The sequence below is a fragment of the Phalaenopsis equestris genome, unplaced genomic scaffold (genome assembly GCF_001263595.1).
Source record: "Phalaenopsis equestris unplaced genomic scaffold, ASM126359v1 Scaffold233014, whole genome shotgun sequence".
In the NCBI taxonomy this organism is placed as follows: Eukaryota; Viridiplantae; Streptophyta; class Magnoliopsida; order Asparagales; family Orchidaceae; genus Phalaenopsis; species Phalaenopsis equestris.
In genome coordinates, this window is record NW_018250970.1 from 34,411 (window position 1) to 47,781 (window position 13,371).

At 33.5% G+C, this 13,371-nt stretch overlaps 1 protein-coding gene across 2 annotated transcripts in view; it reads right to left on the minus strand.

Annotated features, from left to right (window-relative positions):
- Nucleotides 1–847: 847 nt before the first annotated feature.
- LOC110038517 (chaperone protein dnaJ 6-like) overlaps nt 848–13,371 on the minus strand; it is a 28,849-nt gene continuing 16,325 nt past the window's right edge. Inside the window, exons 2-8 of one of the 2 annotated variants that reach the window (XM_020743381.1) lie at nt 2,968–3,066; nt 2,779–2,880; nt 2,416–2,475; nt 2,224–2,330; nt 1,619–1,701; nt 1,414–1,504; nt 848–1,320 (exon numbers count right to left, since the gene is read on the minus strand). In XM_020743381.1, the coding sequence (XP_020599040.1) occupies nt 1,131–1,320; nt 1,414–1,504; nt 1,619–1,701; nt 2,224–2,330; nt 2,416–2,475; nt 2,779–2,880; nt 2,968–3,066 (732 nt within the window). In that variant the 3' untranslated portion in view covers nt 848–1,130. Of the gene's footprint in view, nt 1,330–1,413; nt 1,505–1,618; nt 1,702–2,223; nt 2,331–2,415; nt 2,476–2,778; nt 2,881–2,967; nt 3,067–13,371 lie in introns of both variants that reach the window. The other variant, XM_020743380.1, reaches the window with a different exon arrangement.

Below are 13,371 nucleotides of genomic sequence, written 5' to 3' on the forward strand. Positions count from 1 at the left end.
ACCATTAAGTATTATACTGTCTAGAAAATTATACACTTTTGTCAATTCAGTGAAAAGATCATCCACATGCCCCTCTGATAGTTGCTCTACCAACACATCAAGATAGAGAACAAGGTCAAAAATAAAAGATAAAGAATTGAGATAGACCTTTCCTATGCCTAAACTCAACATAGACCAGTAAAGCCAAGTTCTGAGCATGATTTCCAACTAGGGTGTAAAAAACTTGGTTGATCCTGCTACCACAAAATATATAATAAAGTTCAGTCACAACGAGAAGACTAAGAATCTGCTTTCTCTCACCCTAAGCTTCAATATGTCTCCCGCTTCCACAACTTTCCACCCCCTTTGTAAGTGACTTTTTCAGAATAGCTATAGAGTAGTCATCCCCCAATTCTACGTCCTCATATGTATCTATGCATAAACATCTCACCGAGATACCATGGACGGTGCTTCGACTTCATCAATACTTTAAATTGATGGTTAAAAATAGGCTATGTGAAGAGAGGGCCGAACATGATTTTGATAAAGATAATGATGATGAAAAATAGATGAAACAGAGTTTTATTTTATTATTACTTATAATTTTTGGCATTTTTGTTTGGCCAGTATAATTTTGAAAATTGCTGAGTTGGAACATTCAAACTTCATTTAAATTTTCAAAATTCTTTGGCGGAATTTTAACTCCTAGTACATTTCCACATTTATGAAAATTCAGATGAAGATATCCCCCCCTATTTAATATTGACAATTACAAATGCCTCGGAGAAATGATAAAATCTTTAAAGGTTGATGACAGTGCAGATGTTGATAAATATATTGAAATCAGAAAAATGAATACCCAAATATAAAATTTTAAAAATATATGAAATAACCAAAGGCCAAAATAATATTCCTTATATATAACATCTCATTTAATATGGATATTGCCACCTATTAAATAATATAGTAAAGCTGCTATCAATGCAACCCACATTAGCCTCTTAGTTGAGAGCTGACGCTTCAGACTTTCAACCAAGAAATTTTGGCCATATCATAAATTTCTGAGATTAAATTCGCTCAAAAATTCAAAAAAAAAAAAAAAAAAAAGAAAAAAATAGAAATCACCCAGTACATATCATAAATTTCTGCTGTTATTTCCTCTTTTTGTTCCCTCTCCTGCTTTCAAGCCGTTGCAGCGCCCTTTCAAACTCTTCCTCTGTTGGTTCTGGTTCTACGTGCCCACCATACTCGGCCATAACTGATGAGAGGAAGGAGCTGAATTGCTCTTTTCTTTGGTTCCTACGCTGAGTAATGACAGCAACTAAATCCAGATTTGACTGCCTGTTTGACCTAGCAGGATTATGATAATATCATAGCTTTTCCAGAAATGAAATAATGAGACTTTTAATTTTAATTCAGATCAATAGAACTCACTGTCTCTTTTTCACTAGAGGATCTGTAGGCGGTTTAGTTTCAGAAATCTGCTTTGACCATTTCTGATATGCTTTAGTTGGCTTCAGTTCCCCTACAATCCAAAAGTGCGTACACTAATTACATACTAAGCAATTAGCTTTTCTTTTACTCCGAGTTTGGGACAAATGAATAATGATAAGCTGCAACTTGTGATAAAGAAAAGAACCTTCCGCGATTGCCTCGTCAATTATATGTTTGAATCGGTGAGAGTCGAGCTTTGGATCGGAGCAAAGCATTGAACAGAAAAGCCTGAGAAGAAGTGATGTGATTCACTATCGACTACCAAATGAAAATTAGCAATGGGAAAGGAGCCGCAAAGAAATGAATGGATCTCTGTTTGAGTTCAATTCTTCAATTTTTTTTTATGGTTCATTTTTTTGTTTGCGTTTGAAAATATTTAATGGTTTCCGTTGGCATTCAGTTTGCTATTATTTTACTTGTTCGTAGACACATAAAAGTATCAATCAAACCAAGGATGGCAACATTTGCATTAATTTCACAGAAGAATAAATACATATTTAATATTTGATAAAATATGCCTCAATGAGCTTTTAAAAAGCCAAGCACAGACGAACAAAATTTGTCTGTTTTTAGTTACTTGTTTTTGTCTTTTGGTCAAGGAATGTATTCATGGCTGGCATATTAGTCAATAACTGAGCCAAAAAAGAGCTGCTTAATAAGCCAGACAAGTTGATCACAAACACCAAGTTGGATGGACACACGTAACTGGAAGCAGGTTGAAGGAATATAGAAAATTCTGAGTTAAAATACCTGTTCATATTTCCCTTATATTTTGAAAAAAGCTCCTCTAGATCCTTCTTCTCGGAATCAGATCCTCTGTAATTCGCTTCAAATTCTTCAATGTCAGCTTCTGTTACCTACAATAGATAAAAACCTGAGTTATTTTATGAGAGAAAGAAATATTGTTAATATATACTTCAGCAAACCAACATGGTATGGTACCTTTTTGTACATTGTCCTGAAAAAACTCCAGATATTATTGGCACCTTCTCCACAAAGAGCCTGCAAAAATGAACGAGGAAACAAAATTCAAAGCCTGACAAGTATTCAACAATTAAATTCAAAAGGGAAATTTACATACAAATCACACAATCCTAATCGATTTACATACCTAACACCTAAATTTTGATAGATATATTTATAACACCTTGGTGCTATAAAACTCGGCATAAAAAAGTGCATGACTTTTAAAAAGTTAGAAAAAGTGATATTTTTGATATGATGTGAGGTGTTAGATATGTAAACACTTAAGATTTGTGTGATATGTATGTAAATGCATCACCCAAACAAAGAACATTCTTATACATCATCATCAACAGAACCAGTCTGATCATAAAACGCCCTTTTCTCCTCATCCCCAAGAACTGACATAACCTTTTGCAATAGCTGAAACTTTTCTTTGGCTTCCTGGAGAGAGAGAGTAAGATTCAGTTGGATAATTTTATTAAGTAATATTATATTGAAATAAGAAAGAACGAAAAAAGCTAGCCCAACCTCATCATCAGAGTTTTTATCTGGATGAAGACGCAAGGCTAACTTGTAGTAAGCTTTCTTTATTTCCTGCTGGGATGCTGTCTTTTCAACCCCAAGAATCTACGAGGAAGCGGCTGTTAGTATATATAATTAATTTGCAAGGTAACCGCAAAAAAGTTCACAGCCTCCAAGGCTAACGATTTGTTCCTATTTATCACAAACAAGATAAACAAAAATCATAAAAAGCACTTTAAGTACAAAACAAATTAAATCTAAAGAAGGGACCGCATCATCATCTTAGAGTCATCTTTTCAGGACCTATTTTATTAGAGCAAATTGCAAATAAAGCAAAGCAGAGATTGGCCATAAACTGGCCTTCTAGATAAAAATAAAATAAAATAAAAAAAGTGCAAATTAGCACCACTTGAGGAAAGTATTGAATGCACTAACATCTCTCATCATTTACTAAATTTAGAAGTCTAAAATATTTTATACAAATGGTGAATGCACGAAAAAAATCATGACATGAATCCTTTTGATCATTGTGTAAGTGCTAGGGCGTCCCCTGGAAGCGACGCGTTGTATAGCCTGAATACAGTGAAAAGTGTGCAAGGGTTACTACACCGGCGCCCGGGTGTAGTGTTAATAAACAAGGGTTCCCACATTACGGGTGAATGCGGGTAAAAAAGTTAGTCCATGAAACTAATATTAGGATAGGATCTTAGAATATAGGTACTCTCATTGGTAAATTAATGGAATTAATTAATATTATGATTCATAGGAAAATTAATATCTTATGTATTCAAGAAACTAAGTGGGTTGAAGAAAAGACTAAGGAGATTGATAATTTAGGCTTTAAACTTTGGTATTCCGGTAAGAGTCACACTTTAAATAGTGTATGTGTAATTATAGATAAGAGTTTGAAAGATAATGTTGTAAAAATTAATAGAGTTGGAGATAGAATTATAGCCTTTAAGATTATCATTAATACTAAGATTTTTAATATTATAAGTGCTTATGCTCCTCAAGTAGGTTTAGATACAGGGTCTAAAGATAAATTTTGGAATGATTTATAAGACTTAATACAAATGATACCTCTTGAAGAAAGAATTTTTATTGGGGGAGATTTAAAAAGACATGTCGGTACAGTGGTAGAAGACTTCAGAAAATACTCATGGTGGCTATGATTTTGGAATAACTAATGAAGAAGGTAGTGTTATTTTAGATTTTGCTTTAGCATATGATTTTGTTATTACCAATACTTTATTCAAGAAAAGAGATGAGCATCTTATTACTTATAAGAGTGGATCTAATAAAACACAAATTGATTATTTTCTTATGAGAAGAAGAGATCGTCGAGATTGTAAAAATTGTAAGGTCATTTCAAGCGAGAATTTAAGTACCCAACATCGTTTATTAGTTCTAGATTTTAAGATGACGAGTTGTAAAATAAAAAATACTAGGACTTATCATCGTGGAATTAGATGGGGGAACCTAAAAAAATAAATAAATTTTTTTTTATGAGTAAAATTTAAGATTTCACGATATTCATGAAGAAGCAAATACTATGTAGGATAAAGTAACAAATACTATTAAACAAGTAGTAAAAGATGTGCTTGGAGAATCAAAATAAAAAGTTTTTATAAATAAAAATAGTTGGTGGTAGAATAATAATGTGCAAGAAAACATAAAATATAAGAAGTTATGTTAAAAAAATTGGTTTAAATGTAAAATCTTAGAGAATTGTCAAAAATATCAATCGGTCTGCAGGGAGTCTAAAAGAAAAATCTGTGACGCTAAAAATTTTATTTTTAATGATTTTTATAATAGATTAGATATTAGGGAGGGTGAAAAATATATATATATATAAACTAGCCGAACAAAGAGAAAATAAAAGTAAAGATTTAACTCAAGTGAAGTGTATTAAAGATGAAAATCAAAAAGTACTTTTCTTAGAAAAAGATATTCAACATAGGTGGGTGAGTTACTTCGATAAACTTTTTAATAAGTTTCTGAAAATACGATCGACCATAGTGATCTTAATATCGTGAATAATAATAAAACGTTTCATTTTTACTGTCGCATTAGTAAAAAAGAAGTCGATGAGGCTTTAAAGAAAACCAAGGGTGGAAAGTCTGTATGACCTGATGATATCCCAATTGAAGTGTGGAAATATTTGGGAGATATGAGAGTTTCTTGGCTTACTAACCTCTTTAATATTATTTTAAAAACTAATAAAATGTCTGAGGAGTGGAGAAAGAGTACTTTGGTCCCCATTTTTATAAATAAAGGGGATGCACAAGAGTGTGCAAATTATGGAGGAATTAAGTTGATGTGTCATACTTTAAAGTTATGGGAGAGGGTGATTGAACATAGGTTAAGATGCATCACAAAGATTTCTCATAATCAATTTGGATTTATGTTGGGCAGGTCTACTATGGAAGCTATTCATTTATTGGGAGGTTTAATGGAGAAGTTCAAAGATAATAAGGAGAATCTACATTTGATTTTTATTGATTTAGAAAAAGCTTACGATAAGGTTCCAAGAGATATCCTTTAGAGAGTTCTTGAGAATAAAGGTGTTGAAATAACCTATATTCAAGTCAGTAAAGATATGTATACTAGAGTTGTTACTTGTGTTCAAACTGAAGGAGGATTGACCAAATAATTTCCTATTTCTATTGGATTACATCAGGGATCGGCTTTAAGCTCATATCTTTTTGCTTTAGTTATGGATGGGCTTACTGGACATCTACAGGAGGATGTACCTTGGTGTTGGAGGTCTACATTGGAGTCTAAAGGCCTTCATTTAAGTAGAACTAAAATTGAATACATGGAATGTAATTTTAGTAGTAATAGCTCTAGCGACAGAAGTGTGACTTTGGGTGATCAAATTATTAAAAGGTGTGAACGATTTAGATATCTTGGGTTTGTTGTTAAAAGCGATGGTGATATAGATGGGGATGTTAATAGTAGAATTCAAGTTGGTTGGTTGAAGTGGAGGAATGTTTCGGGCCTTTTGTGTGATAGAAAAGTACCGCTTAGACTGAAAGAAAATTTTATAAGACGGTGGTGAGACCTGCAATGTTATATGGCGCTGAATGTTGGCCTTTAAAAGAGAATCATAATAATAAGTTAAGTGTTGCCGAGATGAGAATGATTAAGTGGATGAGTGGCTTTACACTTAGAGACAAAATGCGAAATGAATATATATCCGTGATAGGGTTGGTGTAGCTCATGTGACAGACAAACTTAGAGAAAGTCGTCTTAGATGGTTTGGTCACATTAAACGTCGACCATCTGATGATCCGATTAGGAGAGTAGATGTTTTAGATTTGACTTGTGTTAAGAAAGGCAGAGGTAGAATTAGGAAGACTTGGGCTTATTATATTAAAAATGATCTTAATTTACTAGAACTAAATAAAAATGACACTAAATAGGACGCAATGGAGAAAAAGGATTCATGTAGCCGACCACACGTAGTGGGATTAAGGCTTTGTTGTTGTTGTTGGTGGTGGTGGTGGTGGTGAATGCATGAAAAAGAAGTCTCTTCGTATGAGATTCTGGGTCACTTGGGAATCAGAAAAGGGTTGGAGAGTGCACTTGATTTGTGCACAATGATTATGATTTTATTTGATAATAGATCATATCCTCTCTCCTCTCTCATGAGCTTAGACTTACTTTTGTTTGAAGAGGCCTCATGTTTAATAAAAAAGAGTTTAAGAACTTACGTGCAGGCAAATGTACTTTCTATTTCAAGTGTTGGTATACATACAAGCATTATACAGTTATAAGAGTGATAAAAGGGGTAAAAGGTGGCAATGAACAAAGATATGCTAAGGGTGAGAATCTCGACCATAGGAGAATATATGAAAGTCAAGCCTAGATATGTAGGGAGATAGAGGATACAAAGCATGAATTATGAAAAAAGAAAAAAAAGTGACCAAAAAGATAATTACATTTTTCATTCATGACTAAAAATAAAATATAAATATTATTTAATGGATAACTTAGCAAAGTTCCCATCTCCATCAAGCCCTACCTTCTATGCAATGCAAAATCATCTAGATGATTCCAAACTGAAATATTTTCTAATAAAATAATACTGCATATTTATAGTTATTCATTAACAATTACATGAATAAAATAAATCAATGATATTACATGTGTGAGTCCTAAATTTGAAATTTTAAATATTTCAGTCCTATTTTCACCGGTGCAACTTTTCCAAAGCTTATGCCTTGATCAAAGAGAAAGAAGAGTGATGTTGTTCTTCCTTAATTTATGCTTAGATCCAACGGAAAATAGTCACCAAATTTGAATATTCTCTAAATGAAATTTAAAGTTTCTTACATTAGGGTTTTGTACAATGTTTTCAAAGCACAAAGCAAAATGTGATGCACAAATATTTCATTTTCGATTCAATGCACAAATCAAAAAAAAAAAAACAGTGCTTTTATGCACTAAAGCGTTCATAACTTTTTAAAATTTATAGATAAAATGATACCTTAAATAACAACTATAGAATATAGAGTATTTATTTGATGACTTAAAACTTGAATTATAATAGCCAAGAAATGTAGAATATATATACATAACTTAATGAAAAAATTCAATAATGAAACAGCAAATTAAAATAATTAGTAATTTTTATTATGCATAGGAATTACCAAATGATTACAATAATTAAGATTTGTGTGGTAGTTTGCTATATCAAATTGAAACTTCAAAATTACATGAAAACACTTTTAATTCTTAAGAAAATGCTAAATTTAAATACATAAAATCTCAAGTTTCAAAAAGCAAGTTAAAGAGAAGTCATTAATCACCATCCTCTTTTTCAATTATATAATCACTCTCCTTGTCAAATAAACATTTTTATCTTCAAAGTCTTCTTCTTCTTCTTCTTTATCTTCTTGTTGTGATGAAGCTTGTAGGCTCAATCAAGAATAAGAAGCTTGTGAGATCGATTTTGTTGTTGTTATTGGATAGATAACTTAAACCTTTATATATACATTTTGAAAAGGAAAAAAGTAAACCGGCTAGGAATGAGTTCGAGGGGCACCACAGCGCTTAATACTGAAGCATGCTTCAAGAAAGGACGTGAGTGCTTGACTACATGGAGCGCCTGGTTAGCACATTGTTTCCACATGAACATGAAGCGAAGCAGGTTTTCACCGTGTATTGTTGCTTTTTGTGAGAAGAGAGCATCAAAGTGCATATTTGACAGCCATTGTTTTATTTTATAACTTCTTAATTTAAACCTTGTCTAAAAGAAAGAGTTATGACCAAAATTATGCATGCATGGAAGTGTCCCAACTTGAATTTAGATTTAAAGAAGGCACAACCATTGCAAGTGAGAGGAAAGGCCAAATGTCTCTCAAGATTATTTTTTTGAGGGCTAAGCAATCTTGCATCCTTCTTATATATCAAAAGGATTCTATTATTTAAGGTAAATTAAAAAGTAATTAATAAAAAAACAGTACAAGGGATTCTTTCATATAAGAAACATCTTTTTATGGAAGGGTCCTCTAACAAAATACTCTTTGACTATATCATTATAAATATAAATTTGTATGGGCTCATAGCTAAGTTAGATGTATTTGGAGGTAATGCTTTGCTAAGAGATGCTCATGTGAGCTCCTACTAAACTTTCAATTCACGCACATGTGCAGTATTAATATAGCTAATATTCATGTATTTCAAGCGCACATTTGACAAATGTCAACTAAGTTACATTTTTGTAACTTCATAATTTAAACCTTGCTCCAAGAGAGAAGCGTGGCCGAAATTTTGTATGCATGGAAGTACCACATCTTGAATTTAAAATTCAAAGAAAGCAAAATCATTTACAGATGAAAGAGAAAGGACCAAAATTCTCTTAAAAGTTATTTTTGGAGGGGCCAGCAAAACTTGAATCATTATTCTATCAAATAAGTACTATCATTTAAAAGAAATTAAAAAATAAGTAATAAAAATAGATCGCCAGGGATTATTTCATATAAGAAATGTTTTCTAAGGATCCTCAAAATAAAACAGTCAATGACTACATCATTACATAAATATAGATTACCAGTATTTCATTGCCTTACTTGGAGGTCATACTTTGCTAAGATATGCTCAAGTGTGCTCCTACTAAACTTTCAATTCACATCACATGTACTAAGTTGCTATGGCTAATATAGTCATGTATTGCAAGTAGCAATGAACATACCATCTACATTTTCCTGAAATTCTTATGTTGAAAGAATGTTCCATATCATGTCATGTTAGTTTATATGTTAAATACTTCTATTAGAAGCTTGTACACCTGCAACTACTAATTATGAGTTTATTTTTTTAATGGTGTATATTGGTGATTCCTGCACTATGATCCTTCTATTTGTGTTGCTAATTTGTTATTGTATTTGTTTACTGTAAAAATGTCCCGGCATCTCCTTGCAAGGAATGCTGCAGAATATTAGTACAGGTTGGTCATGATTATTCAGAAACTACCTGTCAGTCAGCTAGTACTTCAAATGTTTCTATTCAACAGATTAAATAATAATTTGGGTTCATCCAATAATGCAATTTTGGCATAGATCGATTCAGAAGACATTGGAAGAGATTAGAGGACAAGTTATTGATCTTCAGTGGTCATGGATTACAGGAACTTCTAGGATGCCGTACAATAACTAAGAATAATTAAAAGAGCTAATTAATAGAAAAAGCCTAGAAAAAGCCAAGCAAATTAAAAGCTTTTTAACAGTTGCTTCTTTGAACTAACTAAACTAATTAACTCCTATACTCACTTATAAAGTTTGTAAGCATCAAAATAACCAAAGGAGGATGAGGTAAGCTATACAAACTATTGAAGTTTTCTTATGAATGCTTCCATAATTTTTATTCTATAACTAATCATTATAGTATAAAAAAAAGCCGGCCAATCGTTCTATTTCTTTAGCAAGCAAATTAAAAGCTTTTTAACAGTTGCTTCTTTGAACTAACTAAACTAATTAACTCCTATACTCACTTATAAAGTTTGTAAACATCAAACTAACCAAAGGAGGATGAGGTAAGCTATACAAACTATTGAAGTTTTCTTTTGAATGCTATAATAGTATAAAATCTGTTGACGAGTTAAATCGTCTTTTAAGAAAGAAGACACTAACTTCTTCATCTTAATACGTGTTTTCTCATCCCCAAGTTTAAATCCTTTCCCCTCATTACAGCACTAGCTCCAGGAAATATAAACCGAGATTCAAGCAGAAAAACAGAGAATATTGAAGGGGAAAAGTCAAGAAAGGAAGAAGACACAGTAAGCCTTTCGTAGATAATCTTATTCATAAATGACCAAGTACAGAGGCTGTATATATAGACAAGCGCATAATTGGGTTGGTTACAGCAGCAGGGAATCCTGAGGCTAGGATGTATTCAGTTATGATTTGATGGTTGTGATTTGTGATTGAGATTGTACATGGGGGTTCTGGCAGAGGTGACGAGCTTGTCATTTGCCGACTGAGGCTGTTATCCTCCCATTGCAAGTTGTTGGGTCATCTTGGAGCAGCAACTTGTGACTTATGTTCTTGAATTGGCTTATGGACATGGATTTAATTAAGATATCTGCTACATGATCCTGAGTGGAGATGTGCTGAATCATGACTTGATTTAATGCAGTCCCGGATAAAGTGGTAGTAGACTTTTAATGCACTTAGTCCTGTCGTGGAAGACTGGGTTGTTTGCAAAGATGAGCACTGATATATAGTCGCAGTACATAAGGGTCAGTGCTTGGTAGTTTATATGGAAGTCAAGAAGAATCCTGCAAAAACATATGACAGTAGTGACAGATATGGTGAGTGCTCCACATTCAGTTTTAGTGAAGGATCTGGTTAAGGTTGGTTGATTCGTGATCTTGATCGACCAAGAGATGAGTGTTCGCCCCAAGTATATGCAGTAGCCCAAAGTGAATTTTTTGGCATTTTCATTGTCGGTCCAACCGAAGTCCAAGTAGGTATGAAGTGATGATGTGTATAGGTAGATGAGATAGCCTTTGTGGAGTGATCCTTCGAACTAGGTTAGGAGGCGTTTGAATTGGGTGAAATGGATATTTAATGGATGATGAAGATTTTGGCATGTTATGATGACTGAGAAGACTATGTTTGGTTGAGTATCGGTAAGATATTGGAGAGAGTTTAGTAAGTGGCGAAAGAGTTGAGGATCGGGGCACTAGGCAGATGTTGTTATTAGCGTCTGATATTTGTGTCAAAATATCGATTTTTTTCGATATTAGTAGAAGCGTCGAATTTGCGGCTGTTAAATGCAAATAATAAATTTTGATATTAGTGGTGGATTTTGCGTCCGATTTGCATCCAAAAATTCGACCAAAAATGTACTTTGAAAACGGCGAAACTTCAATTGGAGTTGTGACGGATTTTGTGTTGAATTTTCATCCAACAAAACAAGGCATAAACTTTATTTGTTAGCGTCAAACAAAGCCCAATGCAAATTAGACGAAAATCCGACGCAAATGCCTAATATACTCATCTCGCACAGCTAAATTTTATTTATCCTCTCCACGCCTCTCTCAATCTCCCCTTTCGCTTGAAACCCTCCCAAGTTTCCCTTCTCCCAGTTCCCTCTCCCTTTCAGTTTCGCTCAAAACCATCGTCGCCTTGAACGAACCTTCACAATACAGTCTCCACTAGAGCTACCTGGGAAGGTAACGACAAGATCGAGCTTACAGAAACCACCGAAACTCCCGTATTTCTCATCCTTTTGCTCCGCTCCTATTAGAAAGCATTCAAGAAGGTAAGTCTTTGTGCGTCCGTAGTTTCATTTATATGTGGTATGCATGTAAAAATTGAAGTTTAGCTGTTAGGTGAGTATATACATAAGTAAAAAATTGAATTTTTGGTGTTGGGTACGTATATACGTAAGAGTTTAGTGGTATGTATGTAAAAATTGAAGTTTAGGTGTTAGGCATGTATATACATCAAGGGGATGTTATTAGTAGAATTCACGTTGATTGGTTGAAGTGGAGAAATGCATTGGGTCTATTGTTAAAGTGATGGTAATATAGGAATATTGTTATTAATAGAATTAGAGTTGGTTGGTTGAAGAGGAGGAATGCATCGATCGGGTCTATTATTTAAAGTAATGTTGATATAAATGGGGATGTTATTAGTAGAATTCAAGTTGGTTGAACTGGAGGAGTACATTTGGTTTTGTTCACAGTGATGGTGATATAGATGGGAATGTTATTAGTAGAATTCACATTGGTTGGTTGAATTGGAGGAATCCATCGGGTCTATTGTTTAAAAAACAAACTACTTCAAAGAAGTGTCTTATATATGGTTGAATAGGTGTGTTGACTTCAACGGATGAAATGAGCTACTTAAAAGATGTTTCTATGGTCATTTTCTTCGGTTAGAATTAGCTCCCACGAACTACTACACATACTCATCAACTGTCTATTATTGATAAGTATAGATCAATTTTTATTTTTTGTAACAGTTGCACTGATTTGTAAAGCTAAATCTAAGTTGCAGATGGATATTCGTAATTTGAGAGCCCGGATGTATAGCAGATTAAACCCATGACGAAATGGACTCACAGATGAGTTCTTGAATGGAGTTGAAGAATCCGTGCAGATGGCATCACAGCTGCCCATTTATTGTTCGGAGGGAAAGTTTCATTGTTCTTGTGCGAAGCACAAAAATCAAGTGTTTCTATCATCTGAAAAAGTTAAGTTAAATATTTACCGCAAGAGATTCAAACCTAATTATTTCTACTAGATTGCACATAGTGAGCAAGAACCTGAAGTTCAGTTCGAGCAAGGAGGTGCCTCGACAAGTCATGCCCCTTCTACAGAAGAATTTGATCCTAACACATGTAGAAATGGTTCAAGATACTCAAAGAACTCAATTTGTTAAGAGCGTTCAACACTAACCTAAAACACCAAACAACGAATCGCAACAGTTCTATGACTTACTGAAAGCTGCACAACAACCTTTATGGGATGGTTGTAAAACCTTTATGGGATTGTTGCACAACACAGAGTTATCAGTAGCACTGGGAATGTTGACCGTCAAAATTGATTTTAACATGCCCATAAAAGCATTCAATCAAAAAGTCGTTGTGATGAACCCTGTAGGGAATTTGGTGTCATATGACCTATATAGAACTAAAAATTTGGTTTCAAAATTAAGGTAACAATGTCAGAAATCAATTGTTGTGTTAATGGCTGCATGATATATTACAAAGTCCATGAAGTCGAGTTGACTTGCCAATTTTGTAGTGCTGATAGATTGAAACAAAGAAAGTAAACGAATAAAAATCAGAAAAATACTCCATATAAGCGTCTCTTTTATTTTTCGCTCATACCACTGCTTCCAAAGATTGTTTTCATGCATATAACCCCTTACATGACCTGACACAATACTGGAT